General features: G+C 42.5%; 2 protein-coding genes across 2 annotated transcripts; both read right to left on the bottom strand.

The window, feature by feature from the left end:
- Positions 1–1,056: 1,056 nt before the first annotated feature.
- LOC307135606 (zona pellucida sperm-binding protein 4-like) lies at positions 1,057–6,021 on the bottom strand (the record flags this gene model as incomplete). Its single annotated transcript, XM_079832181.1, has 8 exons — positions 1,057–1,146; positions 1,229–1,370; positions 1,440–1,632; positions 1,700–1,863; positions 1,936–2,033; positions 2,100–2,287; positions 2,360–2,504; positions 5,821–6,021. The coding sequence occupies 8 exons, from the start codon at positions 6,019–6,021 to the stop codon at positions 1,057–1,059; spliced, it is 1,221 nt and encodes a 406-aa protein (XP_079688307.1).
- Positions 6,022–8,053: 2,032 nt separating this feature from the next.
- Positions 8,054–17,718, bottom strand: LOC307135605 (zona pellucida sperm-binding protein 4-like; the record flags this gene model as incomplete). Its single annotated transcript, XM_079832180.1, has 10 exons — positions 8,054–8,242; positions 8,718–8,959; positions 12,101–12,173; positions 12,256–12,397; positions 12,467–12,659; positions 12,727–12,890; positions 12,963–13,060; positions 13,127–13,314; positions 13,387–13,531; positions 17,710–17,718. The coding sequence occupies 10 exons, from the start codon at positions 17,716–17,718 to the stop codon at positions 8,054–8,056; spliced, it is 1,443 nt and encodes a 480-aa protein (XP_079688306.1).
- Between the last annotated feature and the right edge of the window lie 4 nt (positions 17,719–17,722).

The following is a 17,722-nucleotide window of genomic DNA, read 5'->3' as shown; positions in this document are numbered from 1 at the left end:
CCAGTTTGAAGTGTTCCACAAGTGGACAAGGGAGGTTTATATGGACAGACCCTCGACTCCTTGATTATGACAGAAGGGACGAGTCTACTCATATGTACTTAGGACTTTCCAATTCAACCAGTAGTGGGCAATCATACAATGCAAGCAATGATGTACATCTGAATCACCACAGACAGTAGTGGGAAAAGGGCATGAAAAAGTGAATTGAATCAGCCTGTCCACTTGCCCTCAGTTTCTTATTTTAATATCAGGGGTCAATTGCATAATCCTAGCCTCTATGTTAAGACTCGGTCTTAACTAGTTTAACCTACTAGCAGTTAAGATTTAACCAATAAAATTTAGATTAATCTAACTTATGTAACAGACTTTAAACAGTTAGGTAAAGTGAAGAAGAAATTAGATGACTAACTTTTAGTACTAGTTCAAGCGGTTTATGCAACTGGCCACAGACCTAAAGTCTCTAAAAATAACCCCACCCCCCCCAGCTCAAAACAATTTAGACCCAGTTTATACTTGTATTTAGCATGGTCCACGTGTGATCAGATTAAATGCTTTAGTACCAGGTGTAAATAGGTCCTCAGACAACCCAGGTGGGATACATTAGTTAAGGGACTAAATTATAGGTCCAGTCATACCTAAAGACCCAAACAGACAAGTTAAACCCCTAATTAGTCACCATGAAGAACAGGGGCCCAGGTTAGCAACTGGAGCTTTGCAAATAGTTCAGTTCAAAGGCTTGGTTTGTTTAGTTCAAGTTAAGCACCTCAGTTAGACTGCACAACCTTGCTAATGGAACTGGTTTAGTAGTGAATCCCAATAAATCAAACTGAGAACAGTCATGAAAGAGCTGACTCCAGTCAGAAATCAATGCCAAAGACTAATGTGGATTCAAGAAGTTTATTAAAACAACCAAATTCACATGACCAGGGTAACTTCTCCACTAGACACCACAGTTTGTCCACTAGAGACGGTCTTGACATGCGTGTCTCTTCCTGTAAGAGAAGGGGTAGAAACATTAGGCATTTAAATACCACTCTCATGGTTCCTGAAGTCAGTTTACAGCAAGCACTCACTTTTCCTAGCGCAGCTTTGCTCACAGGAGCCAGAAGAGGGATGGCACACCGCTGTACTACAGTGGATGAAGATCTAACAGAGAGGGAAAAGGGTTAAGCCACAGAAATCACTATAAGACTAATATTAAGGGTTCAGGTAAGGCTGCGGAGCATACGGTTTCCTGCAGAGGAGCCAGTGATGCTGGATCCACAAATGTGAACATCTTCACAACAAAGCGCTTGTAGTGGGTTGGGAACTGAAGACCAGAAGATCCAGCCACCAATGTGGTCAGGTAACGGTCATCCTGGTAAGGGCATCTGAAAGACAAAGAGGCAGTCAGAGATGCCTTACAGCACACTAGATGGATAAAGACTGGCCTTACTCACCCGTCGACCAGAAGGTCCCATTGGGGTAGACTGAGTGGACTGGGGGTTGATGTCGCCCAGCAACGTCCCAGCATTAGGACAATGTTGGGGTCGGTCCTCTCCAAAATGCGCACCTCAACATACACAGGCTCCCGCAGGACTTTTGTGACCGGATAATCAGCACCACTGTAGTAGGACGTGTACGCCTCGTCCCCTGAGGAAGAACACCGGCGTTCAACCAGAAACTGCTGTAACCTGGAGTTTAGAATATACTTATGCACACTTGCCTTCTGCACAGCCTTTGGTGACACATTGACCATTCGCCAGTCTAAGCTCCACCCTGAGGGGTCCAGGAGCAGCTACTGGTGGAGGTGCAGGAACAGTGTTGACCTCCACAACCAGAGCCTCCACAGCAGTAGCAGAGTACCTACACTGGAAGAGAAGCCTGGACAACAAACAGTGAGCTTTTAGCATTTGCCAAGGATTAACATTCATGCTAAAGCGTAAGAGCACCTACTCAAAATGGCTGTCCCTTGTGATGGAACCAAGTGGTCCAACACCCACTTCATACGAGGAGGTCATTCTGTTTTCATACACCACATATCCACTGTCCTCCTGCAAATAGTAACTGTTGGCATCCAGTCCATTTTAAGCCATGCAGAACCACAAGCAGCTACTCACCATCATGCTCGTGCCACAGGCAGTGACAGGGAACTGGTATATAGCAAAGGAAGGTGTGGATCCCACAGGACTGCAAGGTGGGTCGCTTCCACCCAGGAGACGGACTGAATCCAGGCTCAAGCGAGGCAGAGTAACATCTCTAGCCACCACTACCACAAACTGACCATCTCTTATACACTGGACAGTCACTGGAACGAGAGCAGGTTATTGCTGAGGATCAGTTGAACATGAACACCTTTACATTGACTCGACACTCTTACCTGCCTTCCCATAGTAACACTGCTGTCCGTTAAAGCAGCAGTTGATGGCTTCACACTCAGCACCACTGATTCCAGGTGGACCACATTGGATCTGCTCATAATCCGCTACAGCACATTTGTCAAGAGGCTCTGCCTGTGCCACTGGCTGCTTAGTGTGAACCAGCTGAGGAAACTGTTGACTAGCTTGATGAAACTGTTGACTAGCTTGTTGAACCTGTTGACTAGCTTGTTGAACCTTCTGAGGAAACTGCTGACTAGCTTGTTGTACCTTCTGAGGAAACTGCTGACTAGCTTGTTGAACCTTCTGAGGAAACTGCTGACTAGCTTGTTGAACCTTCTGAGGAAACTGCTGACTAGCTTGTTGAACCTTCTGAGGAAACTGCTTACTAGCTTGTTGAACCTTCTGAGGAAACTGCTGACTAGCTTGTTGAACTTTCTGAGGAAACTGCTTACTAGCTTGTTGAACCTTCTGAGGAAACTGCTTACTAGCTTGTTGAACCTTCTGAGGAAACTGCTGACTAGCTTGTTGAACCTTCTGAGGAAACTGCTTACTAGCTTGTTGAACCTTCTGAGGAAACTGCTGACTAGCTCGCGGTTTAACCCACGGAAGAGACTGCTGACTAGCTTGAACCTGCTGACTAGCTTGCTGTTGACCCCACGGAGGAGACTGCTGACTAGCTTGCTGTTGACCCCACGGAAGAGACTGCTGACTAGCTTGAACCTGCTGACTAGCTTGCTGTTGACCCCACGGAGGAGACTGCTGACTAGCTTGCTGTTGACCCCACGGAAGAGACTGCTGACTAGCTTGCTGTTGACCCCACGGAGGAGACTGCTGACTAGCTTGCTGTTGACCCCACGGAGGAGACTGCTGACTAGCTTGAACCTGCTGACTAGCTTGCTGTTGACCCCACGGAGGAGACTGCTGACTAGCTTGCTGTTGACCCCACGGAGGAGACTGCTGACTAGCTTGCTGTTGACCCCACGGAGGAGACTGCTGACTAGCTTGCTGTTGACCCCACGGAGGAGACTGCTGACTAGCTTGCTGTTGACCCCACGGAGGAGACTGCTGACTAGCTTGCTGTTGACCCCACGGAGGAGACTGCTGACTAGCTTGCTGTTGACCCCACGGAGGAGACTGCTTACTAGCTTGCTGTTGACCCCACGGAGGAGACTGCTGACTAGCTTGCTGTTGACCCCACGGAAGAGACTGCTGACTAGCTTGTTGAACCTGCGGAGAAAACTGTTGACTAGCTTGTTGTTGAAGCCGCTGGTCAGTTTGCTGTAATATCAGAGTTTGAGACTTCTTGGCCGGATAATTCCACTGTGGAACAGCATGACAGAAAGCACAAAACCACACACAAAGTGCCAGCCACTGACCAGCACACCAACTTCCTGCCATTGTTCAACAGCTAGTCACACTGTTGAGATCTTCTTCTTCTTCTTCTTCTTTAAAGTTATTGGCGGTTGGCATACCAATTTGGTGCATTACCGCCACCAACTGCTTGGGGTGTGGAGCTTCAATGCGGATTTATATGCTAATAAAAATAAAAAAAAAAAAAAAAAAAATTGTAGTGTTGTTTTTAAATTCTATCAAATAAACCTGTTTCTTTTAAGTACCTAATGAGAACTGGCCATACTGATGGTTTTGATGTAGAAAAAGAAAGTAAACCCTCTACTGATAATTGTGTATAACCTAATTCTTTGACTTGTTCTAATAGTATAGTTCTTTCCATGTTGTATGCTTCACACTCTAGTAATACATGTTCTACAGTTTCTCTCTTGTCACAGTTAATGCATAGTCCCGTTGCGTGTTTCCCTAAACGACTGAGATTATGATTGAGACCTGTATGTCCAATTCTTAACCTTGTGATCACTGTTTCTCCCCTTCGATTCCAACCACCCTGTCTCCTTGTTGTCACTTGTTTCTGTACTTTATATAAAAAACGACCTTTGATCTCCTTATCCCATTGTTCTTGCCATAACCCATTGATTCCTGATTTAATGACACTTTTCACTTCCATTTTACTCAATGGAACTATCCATTGCAGATCTGACTCAAGAGTCTTTTTAGCCAAACAATCAACTGCTTCATTACCCTCTATTTCAACGTGAGATGGGACCCACATAAAACTCACTACAATATTAAGATTTTGTAATCTATATAGACTATGAAAGATTTCATAAATCAAGTCAGGCCTACAGACAGATTTGCAGTTTGCAATACTTATTAATGATGCCATTGAGTCTGAGCAGATAATATATTTATTAGGTCCAACCTCCTCTATCCACGTGAGTGCTAGTAAAATAGCTAAAAGTTCCACAGTGTAAACTGCTAAATGATCTGAAGTTCTTTTAAGTATGGATTTCTGAAAGTGTGGTATATATACTGCAGCTCCCGTCTTTCCTGTATTTGGGTCTTTTGAGCCATCTGTAAATATTTGAATACTATTATTATAATTGAGAGCTAGATATTGCTTTACCAGATCGTTCATCCCACCATATTCCTTGCATTGTTTTAATGTATTTGCGATTTCAAGGTCCACAACTGGTAATGGAAACATCCAAGGGGGAATAGTAGGTAACGCCACTGCACAGCTGTTAGTTAATTTAACTAGTCCCAGTTTCTCGGCTTGTCCGTTTCCCACCCATCCAAAACTATTAAATTGCTTTCTTCCATGCTCCCAACATGAATTTAACACTGGTTTAGTTGGATGACCCTGCTTATGCCCCTGTAAGTTTACCCAATATACCATGGCAAGCTGAAGACGTCTCAGAGATAAAGGCATCTCCCCAACCTCCACCTGTAGAGCTGGGATTGAAGAAGTCTTGATTGCACCACTACATAGGCGGAGGGCTTGTGTTTGGATTAAGTCAAGCCTTTGCAAATGAGATTTTGCAGCTGAACTAAATGCAATGCATGCATAATCCAATGTTGATCTAATTAACGCAATATAAATATGTTTAAGAGAGTTCATACTGGCACCCCAACCACTTCCTACCAGGCATCTCATAACATTGACTGCCTTCTTACACTTGGTAACATTTTTCTGTATATGATCTCCAAATGTCAACTTATGGTCCATCCACACACCTAAAAACCTTATACTTTGAACCTGCTTGATTGATTGCCCATAAAGAGTAATTTGTATTGCAGGATTATTACACTTCTTAGAAAAACAAATAACCTGTGTCTTGTCCACAGAAAACCGAAAACCCCACCTATTTCCCCAATTCTCAACAATGTTGACTGCTGTCTGTAGCTTTTTTCCAACAAATGCTGCATTACGACCCCTTACCCATATTGCCCCATCATCTGCATATAAAGACCTCCCAAGTCTAGTATCAACCTCTGAAAAAACCTCATTAATCATGATATTAAACAAAATAGGACTACATACACTTCCTTGTGGTACCCCATTTTCTATAGAGTAAACTTTAGAGTAAGATACTCCAACTCTTACCTCTATAGTCCTGTCCTTCAGAAAATTCATAATCCAGTTGAACATTCTTCCCCCAATTCCCATGGATTCTAATTTAATCAGAAGACCCTCTTTCCACAACATATCATAGGCCTTCTCCACATCAAAGAAGACAGCAGCTACCAGTTCCTTTTTAGTCTGAGCCTTCCTGATTTCATCCTCCAAGCATATCACCGGATCCATAGTTGACCTCCCTCTACGGAAACCACTTTGTTGTGGTATTAGCAAATTCCTACTTTCTAATATGTAAGTTAACCTGTCAGTGACCATACGTTCCATTATTTTACATAAATTAGATGTTAGTGCGATAGGTCTATAACTAGTTGTTTCACCTTTATCTTTACCTGGTTTCCCAATTGGGATAACAACAGAGTGTTTCCATGCTGACGGCAATACCCCTAACTCCCATACCTTATTATATAGCTGCAGGATCACCAACTGCGCTTGAGGATTTAAGTTTTCAACCATTTTATAACATATTTCATCCTTACCAGGAGATGTTTCTCTGGCTCCTACCAAAGCTCTTTTCAGCTCAAAAAAAGAATAAAAATCATTTACTGTTCCATTAAAATCTTCCTTTTCCATTATGATGTTAGAGTGCTCTCTCATTACTTCATCTCTACCTTTCATTGCATCAGGTGTCAGATTTGTAGAACTATGAACTTTTACAAATGTTTTTGCCAGAGCCTCCGCTTTATCTTTATTTGTTATCATAATTTTGTTATTATATTTAATAGCTGGCAATGTATACTCCCTCCTAATTCCTCCCATCCTTCTTATCATGTCCCATACTTGACTAATATGCGTTTCTCTCCCTATATTATTGCAAAATTGCTTCCAGTAATTTTGTTTAGCTTTTCTAATCGTCCGTCTAACTTCTGCTTGTGCCTTTTTGTATTCTATTAGGTCATTAAAAGAGAAGGATCCTTTAACTTTCCTAAAAGCTCTATTTCTTGTCTTAATTGCTTTATTGCATTCGTCTGACCACCAGGGAACTGTCTTGTGTTGTTTTAATCCATTTCCTTTACCAATAACTTCTTTTGCAGTGGAATGCATGATTTCTACTATGTTTGCATTAAAATCATCTATACTATCATATCTGATTTGACTAATTCCTTCTAACCTCATACTACATATCGTATTATAAAGTGCCCAATTAGCATTTTTTAATTTCCATCTAGGGAAACCCATTTCCTCCAACTGAATTGGTCCCACTCCTATTTCACAGACTATTGGATAATGGTCACTACCTACTGTGGAATCGTGTACAACATCCCACTTACTAATTCTTGCTATTTGTTTAGAGACCAATGTTATATCAATTGGAGATTCTAACCCTCTTGCTACATCTACTCTAGTTGCTCTTCCATCATTCAAACAAACTAGATCTTGCTCCTCTATAAATTCTTCCACCACACCTCCATTATAATCAGTGTGTGTACCACCCCAAAGTGTGCTATGAGCATTAAAATCCCCACACCAAACGGTCTTATGTGATTCTTCACCAATTATCTTTTCTAAAGTTTCTTTACTTAGTTTCCCACATGGATTATAATAGTTCACTATCCATATGTTCGTTTTTCCTATCCATACTTCAACTACAATCGCCTCAGAATCTTTACTTACATTTATAATCCTATATCCTATTCCCTGTTGAACAAACATAGCTACACCTCCTCCAGTACCACTTTCCCTGTCCCTACGTACAGCCACATATCCATGTAGTATAAAATCTAAGTGAGGCCTAAGCCATGTTTCTTGTACGCAAATAACGTTTGGTTTCTCACTCCTTTCTTCAATATACTTTTTAAATTCCTGCCCGTTAGAACAAAGACTCCGAGCATTCCATTGCAGAATTACAATAACCATTACGATTCTCCACATGATGACTGAATTTCCTGTGTCCCTGCTATGAGTGTTTCATTTATTGCATCTACTGTTATTTCCCCCAAATTAAGGTATTTTTGTGCTGCCTTTATGATAATTTTAATCCTCTCTGTTCTGCTTTGTGTTTGAGCTGAACAATTGACTACTTCTGCCAGAAATGCTACAAACACAACACTATCCACTCCAATACCTGGTTTGGTTGCTGTAGGGCTATCATCTCTTCTTGTCCTGTTAGGATTCTGATCCTGTCTCTGTTCAGCCACTCTCGTTATTGGTGATATTATCTCACTTCTTTTTGCATTAGTTACTTTAATGGCTTCAGCATACGTCAACTTTCCTTCAACTCTGATTCTCTGTACTTCCGCCGCTCGTTTATGCGCCTCACATCCTTTATACGCAGCACTATGTTCGCCCCCACAATTGCAGCATTTGTTTTTTGTACCTTTGTTACATTTGCCATATTCATGATCTTCTCCTCCACATTTACCACACCTCTGTTTGCCTCTACACACCGCTGCTACATGACCATATCGTTGGCATTTAAAACACCTTAGGGGAGGCGGAACATATGTTCGTACCTGAAAACTCATGAATCCTACTTTAACTCTTCTTGGGAGCACTTCCTCTTGAAATTGCAATAGTATAGATAAGCTCTCCTGTTTTGTTCCATTCTTGAAATACATCAATCTCCTAGCCTTCACTACTTTAGCTCCTGATACATTCTCCAAGATTTCTTCAGATGTTAAATCTGTTGAAATCCCTGTAATTACTCCTTGCACTGTTTTCTTTTGTCCCCAAACAAAACATTTAACTTCCTTTCCTGCCAAAGTTGTCATTTTAATCATATCATCTCTCTGTTTGGCGTCAGAACAGGTAATCATCAAGCTACCATCTCTAAGTGGTTTAACATTCACAGTACCTACTTTGTCATGTAAGGCTTTCGTCAGTTTCAATGGGTTAACAGAACCAGGAGAATCAAACTGAAGTTTTACCTTAAACTCTTCCCCTCTATTTTGAGATGAAACTTTACTGACTATACTCTCCACATCCGAATCCCAACGATTATCATCATTAAGGTTTTTATTTTTCTTTTTCCTTTTGAAATTTCGTACTATTGTATACCATTCTCCACTGTTAGTTTCTCCAGCATTTTCTTCTCCCATCTCCACCTCACCTCCCACTCCTACGTTACTTCCTGCCATCTCTGCTCCACACCCCTTCTCCACTCCACTTCCTGCCATTGTTCAACAGCTAGTCACACTGTTGAGATGCTGCTCTTTGGTCTTTTTGTACTCTACAGATTTTGGCTAATTAACGATAATCCCTCCCTCTTCATTAGCAGTCATGATTCTCCAGACTTGCACGAGTGAGAGTTTATGCAACTGGCAGATTCCATTGGTTCTCAAGATTATATGCATGTGATGTTTCTTGATTCCAATTGGTCAGATTTGTCATGTTGAAGACAAATAAAAAGATTAATTCTCAGTTTTGCTACTGGAGCTTGCCCAAAGTACCTTGGGTAGATGTTTGGTGCATTCAGCTTTGCTTGTAGACGTGCTGAAATGGTAACTAGCATTAGGCAAGGCAAGGCAAGTTTATTTGTATAGCACATTTCAAACACAGTGGCAATTCTAAGTGCTTTACACAGAAATAGAATTCAAATATTCGTAGTGAATAAAATAAAATATTTATATATAGTATAACCCCTATCTGAAGTGGATGAAAATGGAGAGTCAGGTTTACGTAAAAAATATTTGTCAGGTAACTGTGCATTTAAACATTACCCTTACAGAAAAATCTTCATGGACTGAACCCCCAGGGCTATCTCTACAGATCTATCCGTCAAGGCAAGGCAAGGCAAGGCAAGTTTTTTTGTATAGCACATTTCATACACAGTGGCAATTCAAAGTGCTTTACACAGAAATGAAATGAAAATATTCGTAAGTGAATTAAAACAGTTATAATAGGAATGGAAAGAAATAAAAAATAAAGATGAAAACCCCTATCTGGGGTGGAAGAAAATGGAGAGTCAGGTTTACTTTAAAAATATTTGTCAGGTAACTGTGCGTTTAGACCGTACACTTACAGACAAATCTTCTTGGCCTAACTTGAGGGCGTTCTCTAGATGTTTTACCCGTCAGACCAGATCTAAACGGGTCTTCCTCGCACCAGAGGGAGTACTCATCTTTTGAGTCTGGATTTGAAAGTGGCTGCTGTTGGAGCACATCAGATCTGTTCAGGAAGCTGGTTCAGCTGCGGCTGGCATAAGAGCTAAAAGCAGAATCTCCTTGCTTTGAGTGAACCCTTGGTATTTCTAACTGACTTGATCCTGATGATCTGAGTGATCTGTTGGGTTTGTATTTAATCAGCATATCTGCAATGTATTGAGGTCCTAGGTCATTGAGTGATTTATATACAAGTAATAATACTTTATAATCTATTCTAAATGTAACTGGAAGCCAGTGTAAAGACCTGAGGACTGGTGTGATATGGTCATATGTTCTGGTTCTGCTCAGCGTCCTGTATGAGCTGCAGCTGTCTAATGGTCTTTTTGGGAAGGCCGGTGAGAAGACCATTACAATAGTCCACCCTACTGGAGATGAAAGCATGAACAAGTTTCTCCAAGTCTTGCCTGGAAACAAAGCATCTAATTCTTGATATGATAGTAAGCTGATTTAGTTATTGCTTTGACATGACTACTGAAACTCAGGTCTGACTCCAGAATCACACCCAGATTCCTGACTTGATCTTTAGTTGTCTGACCCCTAGCTTCAAGGTATGCGTTCACCTTGAGAACTTCATCTTTGTTTCCAAATGCAATGAGTTGAGTTTTGTCTTTGTTTAACTGAAGAAAGTTTTGGTACATCCAGTTGTTAACTTCATCAATGCATTTGCACAGGGAGTCAATGGGGCTGTAGTCATTAGGTGATAGGCCTAAGTAGATCTGGGTGTCGTCAGCCATTTGGTTCTCTCTCATTATTTGGCTCAGTGGGAGCATGTACAGGTGGAATAGGAGTGGAACAAGAATTGACCCTTGTGGGACTCCGCATGTCATGGATGTCCACTCAGACTTATGGTCACCTATACTCACATAATAACCTCTCCCTTCTAAGTATGTCCTGGACCATCCCAGAAAGCCCAACCCAGTTTTCCAGCCTGTCAAGTAGTATGTTGTGATCGACAGTGTCAAATGCAGCACTGAGGTTGCACATTACTACAGAAATAGAGTAGTATGTAGTTCCACATTTGGCAACACACTCACAAACCTCCCCAAGCACTTCCCCTCGGGGTAATCCCTGTCACCAGTTTGAAGTGTTCCACAAGTGGACAAGGGAGGTTTATATGGACAGACCCTCGACTCCTTGATTATGAGAGAAGGGACGAGTCTACTCATATGTACTTAGGACTTTCCAATTCAACCAGTAGTGGGCAATCATACAATGCAAGCAATGATGTACATCTGAATCACCACAGACAGTAGTGGGAAAAGGGCATGAAAAAGTGAATTGAATCAGCCTGTCCACTTGCCCTCAGTTTCTTATTTTAATATCAGGGGTCAATTGCATAATCCTAGCCTCTATGTTAAGACTCGGTCTTAACTAGTTTAACCTACTAGCAGTTAAGATTTAACCAATAAAATTTAGATTAATCTAACTTATGTAACAGACTTTAAACAGTTAGGTAAAGTGAAGAAGAAATTAGATGACTAACTTTTAGTACTAGTTCAAGCGGTTTATGCAACTGGCCACAGACCTAAAGTCTCTAAAAATAACCCCACCCCCCCCAGCTCAAAACAATTTAGACCCAGTTTATACTTGTATTTAGCATGGTCCACGTGTGATCAGATTAAATGCTTTAGTACCAGGTGTAAATAGGTCCTCAGACAACCCAGGTGGGATACATTAGTTAAGGGACTAAATTATAGGTCCAGTCATACCTAAAGACCCAAACAGACAAGTTAAACCCCTAATTAGTCACCATGAAGAACAGGGGCCCAGGTTAGCAACTGGAGCTTTGCAAATAGTTCAGTTCAAAGGCTTGGTTTGTTTAGTTCAAGTTAAGCACCTCAGTTAGACTGCACAACCTTGCTAATGGAACTGGTTTAGTAGTGAATCCCAATAAATCAAACTGAGAACAGTCATGAAAGAGCTGACTCCAGTCAGAAATCAATGCCAAAGACTAATGTGGATTCAAGAAGTTTATTAAAACAACCAAATTCACATGACCAGGGTAACTTCTCCACTAGACACCACAGTTTGTCCACTAGAGACGGTCTTGACATGCGTGTCTCTTCCTGTAAGAGAAGGGGTAGAAACATTAGGCATTTAAATACCACTCTCATGGTTCCTGAAGTCAGTTTACAGCAAGCACTCACTTTTCCTAGCGCAGCTTTGCTCACAGGAGCCAGAAGAGGGATGGCACACCGCTGTACTACAGTGGATGAAGATCTAACAGAGAGGGAAAAGGGTTAAGCCACAGAAATCACTATAAGACTAATATTAAGGGTTCAGGTAAGGCTGCGGAGCATACGGTTTCCTGCAGAGGAGCCAGTGATGCTGGATCCACAAATGTGAACATCTTCACAACAAAGCGCTTGTAGTGGGTTGGGAACTGAAGACCAGAAGATCCAGCCACCAATGTGGTCAGGTAACGGTCATCCTGGTAAGGGCATCTGAAAGACAAAGAGGCAGTCAGAGATGCCTTACAGCACACTAGATGGATAAAGACTGGCCTTACTCACCCGTCGACCAGAAGGTCCCATTGGGGTAGACTGAGTGGACTGGGGGTTGATGTCGCCCAGCAACGTCCCAGCATTAGGACAATGTTGGGGTCGGTCCTCTCCAAAATGCGCACCTCAACATACACAGGCTCCCGCAGGACTTTTGTGACCGGATAATCAGCACCACTGTAGTAGGACGTGTACGCCTCGTCCCCTGAGGAAGAACACCGGCGTTCAACCAGAAACTGCTGTAACCTGGAGTTTAGAATATACTTATGCACACTTGCCTTCTGCACAGCCTTTGGTGACACATTGACCATTCGCCAGTCTAAGCTCCACCCTGAGGGGTCCAGGAGCAGCTACTGGTGGAGGTGCAGGAACAGTGTTGACCTCCACAACCAGAGCCTCCACAGCAGTAGCAGAGTACCTACACTGGAAGAGAAGCCTGGACAACAAACAGTGAGCTTTTAGCATTTGCCAAGGATTAACATTCATGCTAAAGCGTAAGAGCACCTACTCAAAATGGCTGTCCCTTGTGATGGAACCAAGTGGTCCAACACCCACTTCATACGAGGAGGTCATTCTGTTTTCATACACCACATATCCACTGTCCTCCTGCAAATAGTAACTGTTGGCATCCAGTCCATTTTAAGCCATGCAGAACCACAAGCAGCTACTCACCATCATGCTCGTGCCACAGGCAGTGACAGGGAACTGGTATATAGCAAAGGAAGGTGTGGATCCCACAGGACTGCAAGGTGGGTCGCTTCCACCCAGGAGACGGACTGAATCCAGGCTCAAGCGAGGCAGAGTAACATCTCTAGCCACCACTACCACAAACTGACCATCTCTTATACACTGGACAGTCACTGGAACGAGAGCAGGTTATTGCTGAGGATCAGTTGAACATGAACACCTTTACATTGACTCGACACTCTTACCTGCCTTCCCATAGTAACACTGCTGTCCGTTAAAGCAGCAGTTGATGGCTTCACACTCAGCACCACTGATTCCAGGTGGACCACATTGGATCTGCTCATAATCCGCTACAGCACATTTGTCAAGAGGCTCTGCCTGTGCCACTGGCTGCTTAGTGTGAACCAGCTGAGGAAACTGTTGACTAGCTTGATGAAACTGTTGACTAGCTTGTTGAACCTGTTGACTAGCTTGTTGAACCTTCTGAGGAAACTGCTGACTAGCTTGTTGTACCTTCTGAGGAAACTGCTGACTAGCTTGTTGAACCTTCTGAGGAAACTGCTGACTAGCTTGTTGTACCTTCTGAGGAAACTGCTGACTAGCTTGTTGAACCTTCTGAGGAAACTGCTGACTAGCTTGTTGAACCTTCTGAGGAAACTGCTTACTAGCTTGTTGAACCTTCTGAGGAAACTGCTTACTAGCTTGTTGAACCTTCTGAGGAAACTGCTTACTAGCTTGTTGTACCTTCTGAGGAAACTGCTTACTAGCTTGTTGAACCTTCTGAGGAAACTGCTTACTAGCTTGTTGAACCTTCTGAGGAAACTGCTGACTAGCTTGTTGAACCTTCTGAGGAAACTGCTTACTAGCTTGTTGAACCTTCTGAGGAAACTGCTGACTAGCTCGCGGTTTAACCCACGGAAGAGACTGCTGACTAGCTTGAACCTGCTGACTAGCTTGCTGTTGACCCCATGGAGGAGACTGCTGACTAGCTTGCTGTTGACCCCACGGAGGAGACTGCTGACTAGCTTGAACCTGCTGACTAGCTTGCTGTTGACCCCACGGAGGAGACTGCTGACTAGCTTGCTGTTGACCCCACGGAGGAGACTGCTGACTAGCTTGCTGTTGACCCCACGGAGGAGACTGCTGACTAGCTTGCTGTTGACCCCACGGAGGAGACTGCTGACTAGCTTGCTGTTGACCCCACGGAGGAGACTGCTGACTAGCTTGCTGTTGACCCCACGGAGGAGACTGCTGACTAGCTTGCTGTTGACCCCACGGAAGAGACTGCTGATTAGCTTGTTGAACCTGCGGAGAAAACTGTTGACTAGCTTGTTGTTGAAGCCGCTGGTCAGTTTGCTGTAATATCAGAGTTTGAGACTTCTTGGCCGGATAATTCCACTGTGGAACAGCATGACAGAAAGCACAAAACCACACACAAAGTGCCAGCCACTGACCAGCACACCAACTTCCTGCCATTGTTCAACAGCTAGTCACACTGTTGAGATGCTGCTCTTTGGTCTTTTTGTACTCTACAGATTTTGGCTAATTAACGATAATCCCTCCCTCTTCATTAGCAGTCATGATTCTCCAGACTTGCACGAGTGAGAGTTTATGCAACTGGCAGATTCCATTGGTTCTCAAGATTATATGCATGTGATGTTTCTTGATTCCAATTGGTCAGATTTGTCATGTTGAAGACAAATAAAAAGATTAATTCTCAGTTTTGCTACTGGAGCTTGCCCAAAGTACCTTGGGTAGATGTTTGGTGCATTCAGCTTTGCTTGTAGACGTGCTGAAATGGTAACTAGCATTAGGCAAGGCAAGGCAAGTTTATTTGTATAGCACATTTCAAACACAGTGGCAATTCTAAGTGCTTTACACAGAAATAGAATTCAAATATTCGTAGTGAATAAAATAAAATATTTATATATAGTATAACCCCTATCTGAAGTGGATGAAAATGGAGAGTCAGGTTTACGTAAAAAATATTTGTCAGGTAACTGTGCATTTAAACATTACCCTTACAGAAAAATCTTCATGGACTGAACCCCCAGGGCTATCTCTACAGATCTATCCGTCAAGGCAAGGCAAGGCAAGGCAAGTTTTTTTGTATAGCACATTTCATACACAGTGGCAATTCAAAGTGCTTTACACAGAAATGAAATGAAAATATTCGTAAGTGAATTAAAACAGTTATAATAGGAATGGAAAGAAATAAAAAATAAAGATGAAAACCCCTATCTGGGGTGGAAGAAAATGGAGAGTCAGGTTTACTTTAAAAATATTTGTCAGGTAACTGTGCGTTTAGACCGTACACTTACAGACAAATCTTCTTGGCCTAACTTGAGGGCGTTCTCTAGATGTTTTACCCGTCAGACCAGATCTAAACGGGTCTTCCTCGCACCAGAGGGAGTACTCATCTTTTGAGTCTGGATTTGAAAGTGGCTGCTGTTGGAGCACATCAGATCTGTTCAGGAAGCTGGTTCAGCTGCGGCTGGCATAAGAGCTAAAAGCAGAATCTCCTTGCTTTGAGTGAACCCTTGGTATTTCTAACTGACTTGATCCTGATGATCTGAGTGATCTGTTGGGTTTGTATTTAATCAGCATATCTGCAATGTATTGAGGTCCTAGGTCATTGAGTGATTTATATACAAGTAATAATACTTTATAATCTATTCTAAATGTAACTGGAAGCCAGTGTAAAGACCTGAGGACTGGTGTGATATGGTCATATGTTCTGGTTCTGCTCAGCGTCCTGTATGAGCTGCAGCTGTCTAATGGTCTTTTTGGGAAGGCCGGTGAGAAGACCATTACAATAGTCCACCCTACTGGAGATGAAAGCATGAACAAGTTTCTCCAAGTCTTGCCTGGAAACAAAGCATCTAATTCTTGATATGATAGTAAGCTGATTTAGTTATTGCTTTGACATGACTACTGAAACTCAGGTCTGACTCCAGAATCACACCCAGATTCCTGACTTGATCTTTAGTTGTCTGACCCCTAGCTTCAAGGTATGCGTTCACCTTGAGAACTTCATCTTTGTTTCCAAATGCAATGAGTTGAGTTTTGTCTTTGTTTAACTGAAGAAAGTTTTGGTACATCCAGTTGTTAACTTCATCAATGCATTTGCACAGGGAGTCAATGGGGCTGTAGTCATTAGGTGATAGGCCTAAGTAGATCTGGGTGTCGTCAGCCATTTGGTTCTCTCTCATTATTTGGCTCAGTGGGAGCATGTACAGGTGGAATAGGAGTGGAACAAGAATTGACCCTTGTGGGACTCCGCATGTCATGGATGTCCACTCAGACTTATGGTCACCTATACTCACATAATAACCTCTCCCTTCTAAGTATGTCCTGGACCATCCCAGAAAGCCCAACCCAGTTTTCCAGCCTGTCAAGAAGTATGTTGTGATCGACAGTGTCAAATGCAGCACTGAGGTTGCACATTACTACAGAAATAGAGTAGTATGTAGTTCCACATTTGGCAACACACTCACAAACCTCCCCAAGCACTTCCCCTCGGGGTAATCCCTGTCACCAGTTTGAAGTGTTCCACAACTGGACAAGGGAGGTTTATATGGACAGACCCTCGACTCCTTGATTATGACAGAAGGGACGAGTCTACTCATATGTACTTAGGACTTTCCAATTCAACCAGTAGTGGGCAATCATACAATGCAAGCAATGATGTACATCTGAATCACCACAGACAGTAGTGGGAAAAGGGCATGAAAAAGTGAATTGAATCAGCCTGTCCACTTGCCCTCAGTTTCTTATTTTAATATCAGGGGTCAATTGCATAATCCTAGCCTCTATGTTAAGACTCGGTCTTAACTAGTTTAACCTACTAGCAGTTAAGATTTAACCAATAAAATTTAGATTAATCTAACTTATGTAACAGACTTTAAACAGTTAGGTAAAGTGAAGAAGAAATTAGATGACTAACTTTTAGTACTAGTTCAAGCGGTTTATGCAACTGGCCACAGACCTAAAGTCTCTAAAAATAACCCCCCCCCCCCCAGCTCAAAACAATTTAGACCCAGTTTATACTTGTATTTAGCATGGTCCACGTGTGATCAGATTAAATGCTTTAGTACCAGGTGTAAATAGGTCCTCAGACAACCCAGGTGGGATACATTAGTTAAGGGACTAAATTATAGGTCCAGTCATACCTAAAGACCCAAACAGACAAGTTAAACCCCTAATTAGTCACCATGAAGAACAGGGGCCCAGGTTAGCAACTGGAGCTTTGCAAATAGTTCAGTTCAAAGGCTTGGTTTGTTTAGTTCAAGTTAAGCACCTCAGTTAGACTGCACAACCTTGCTAATGGAACTGGTTTAGTAGTGAATCCCAATAAATCAAACTGAGAACAGTCATGAAAGAGCTGACTCCAGTCAGAAATCAATGCCAAAGACTAATGTGGATTCAAGAAGTTTATTAAAACAACCAAATTCACATGACCAGGGTAACTTCTCCACTAGACACCACAGTTTGTCCACTAGAGACGGTCTTGACATGCGTGTCTCTTCCTGTAAGAGAAGGGGTAGAAACATTAGGCATTTAAATACCACTCTCATGGTT

The sequence above is a fragment of the Gobio gobio genome (genome assembly GCF_949357685.1).
Source record: "Gobio gobio genome assembly, chromosome: 12".
Lineage (NCBI taxonomy): Eukaryota > Metazoa > Chordata > Actinopteri > Cypriniformes > Gobionidae > Gobio > Gobio gobio.
Note: the sequence above shows the minus strand (reverse complement) of the source record. Positions and strands in the feature narration are given on the sequence as shown.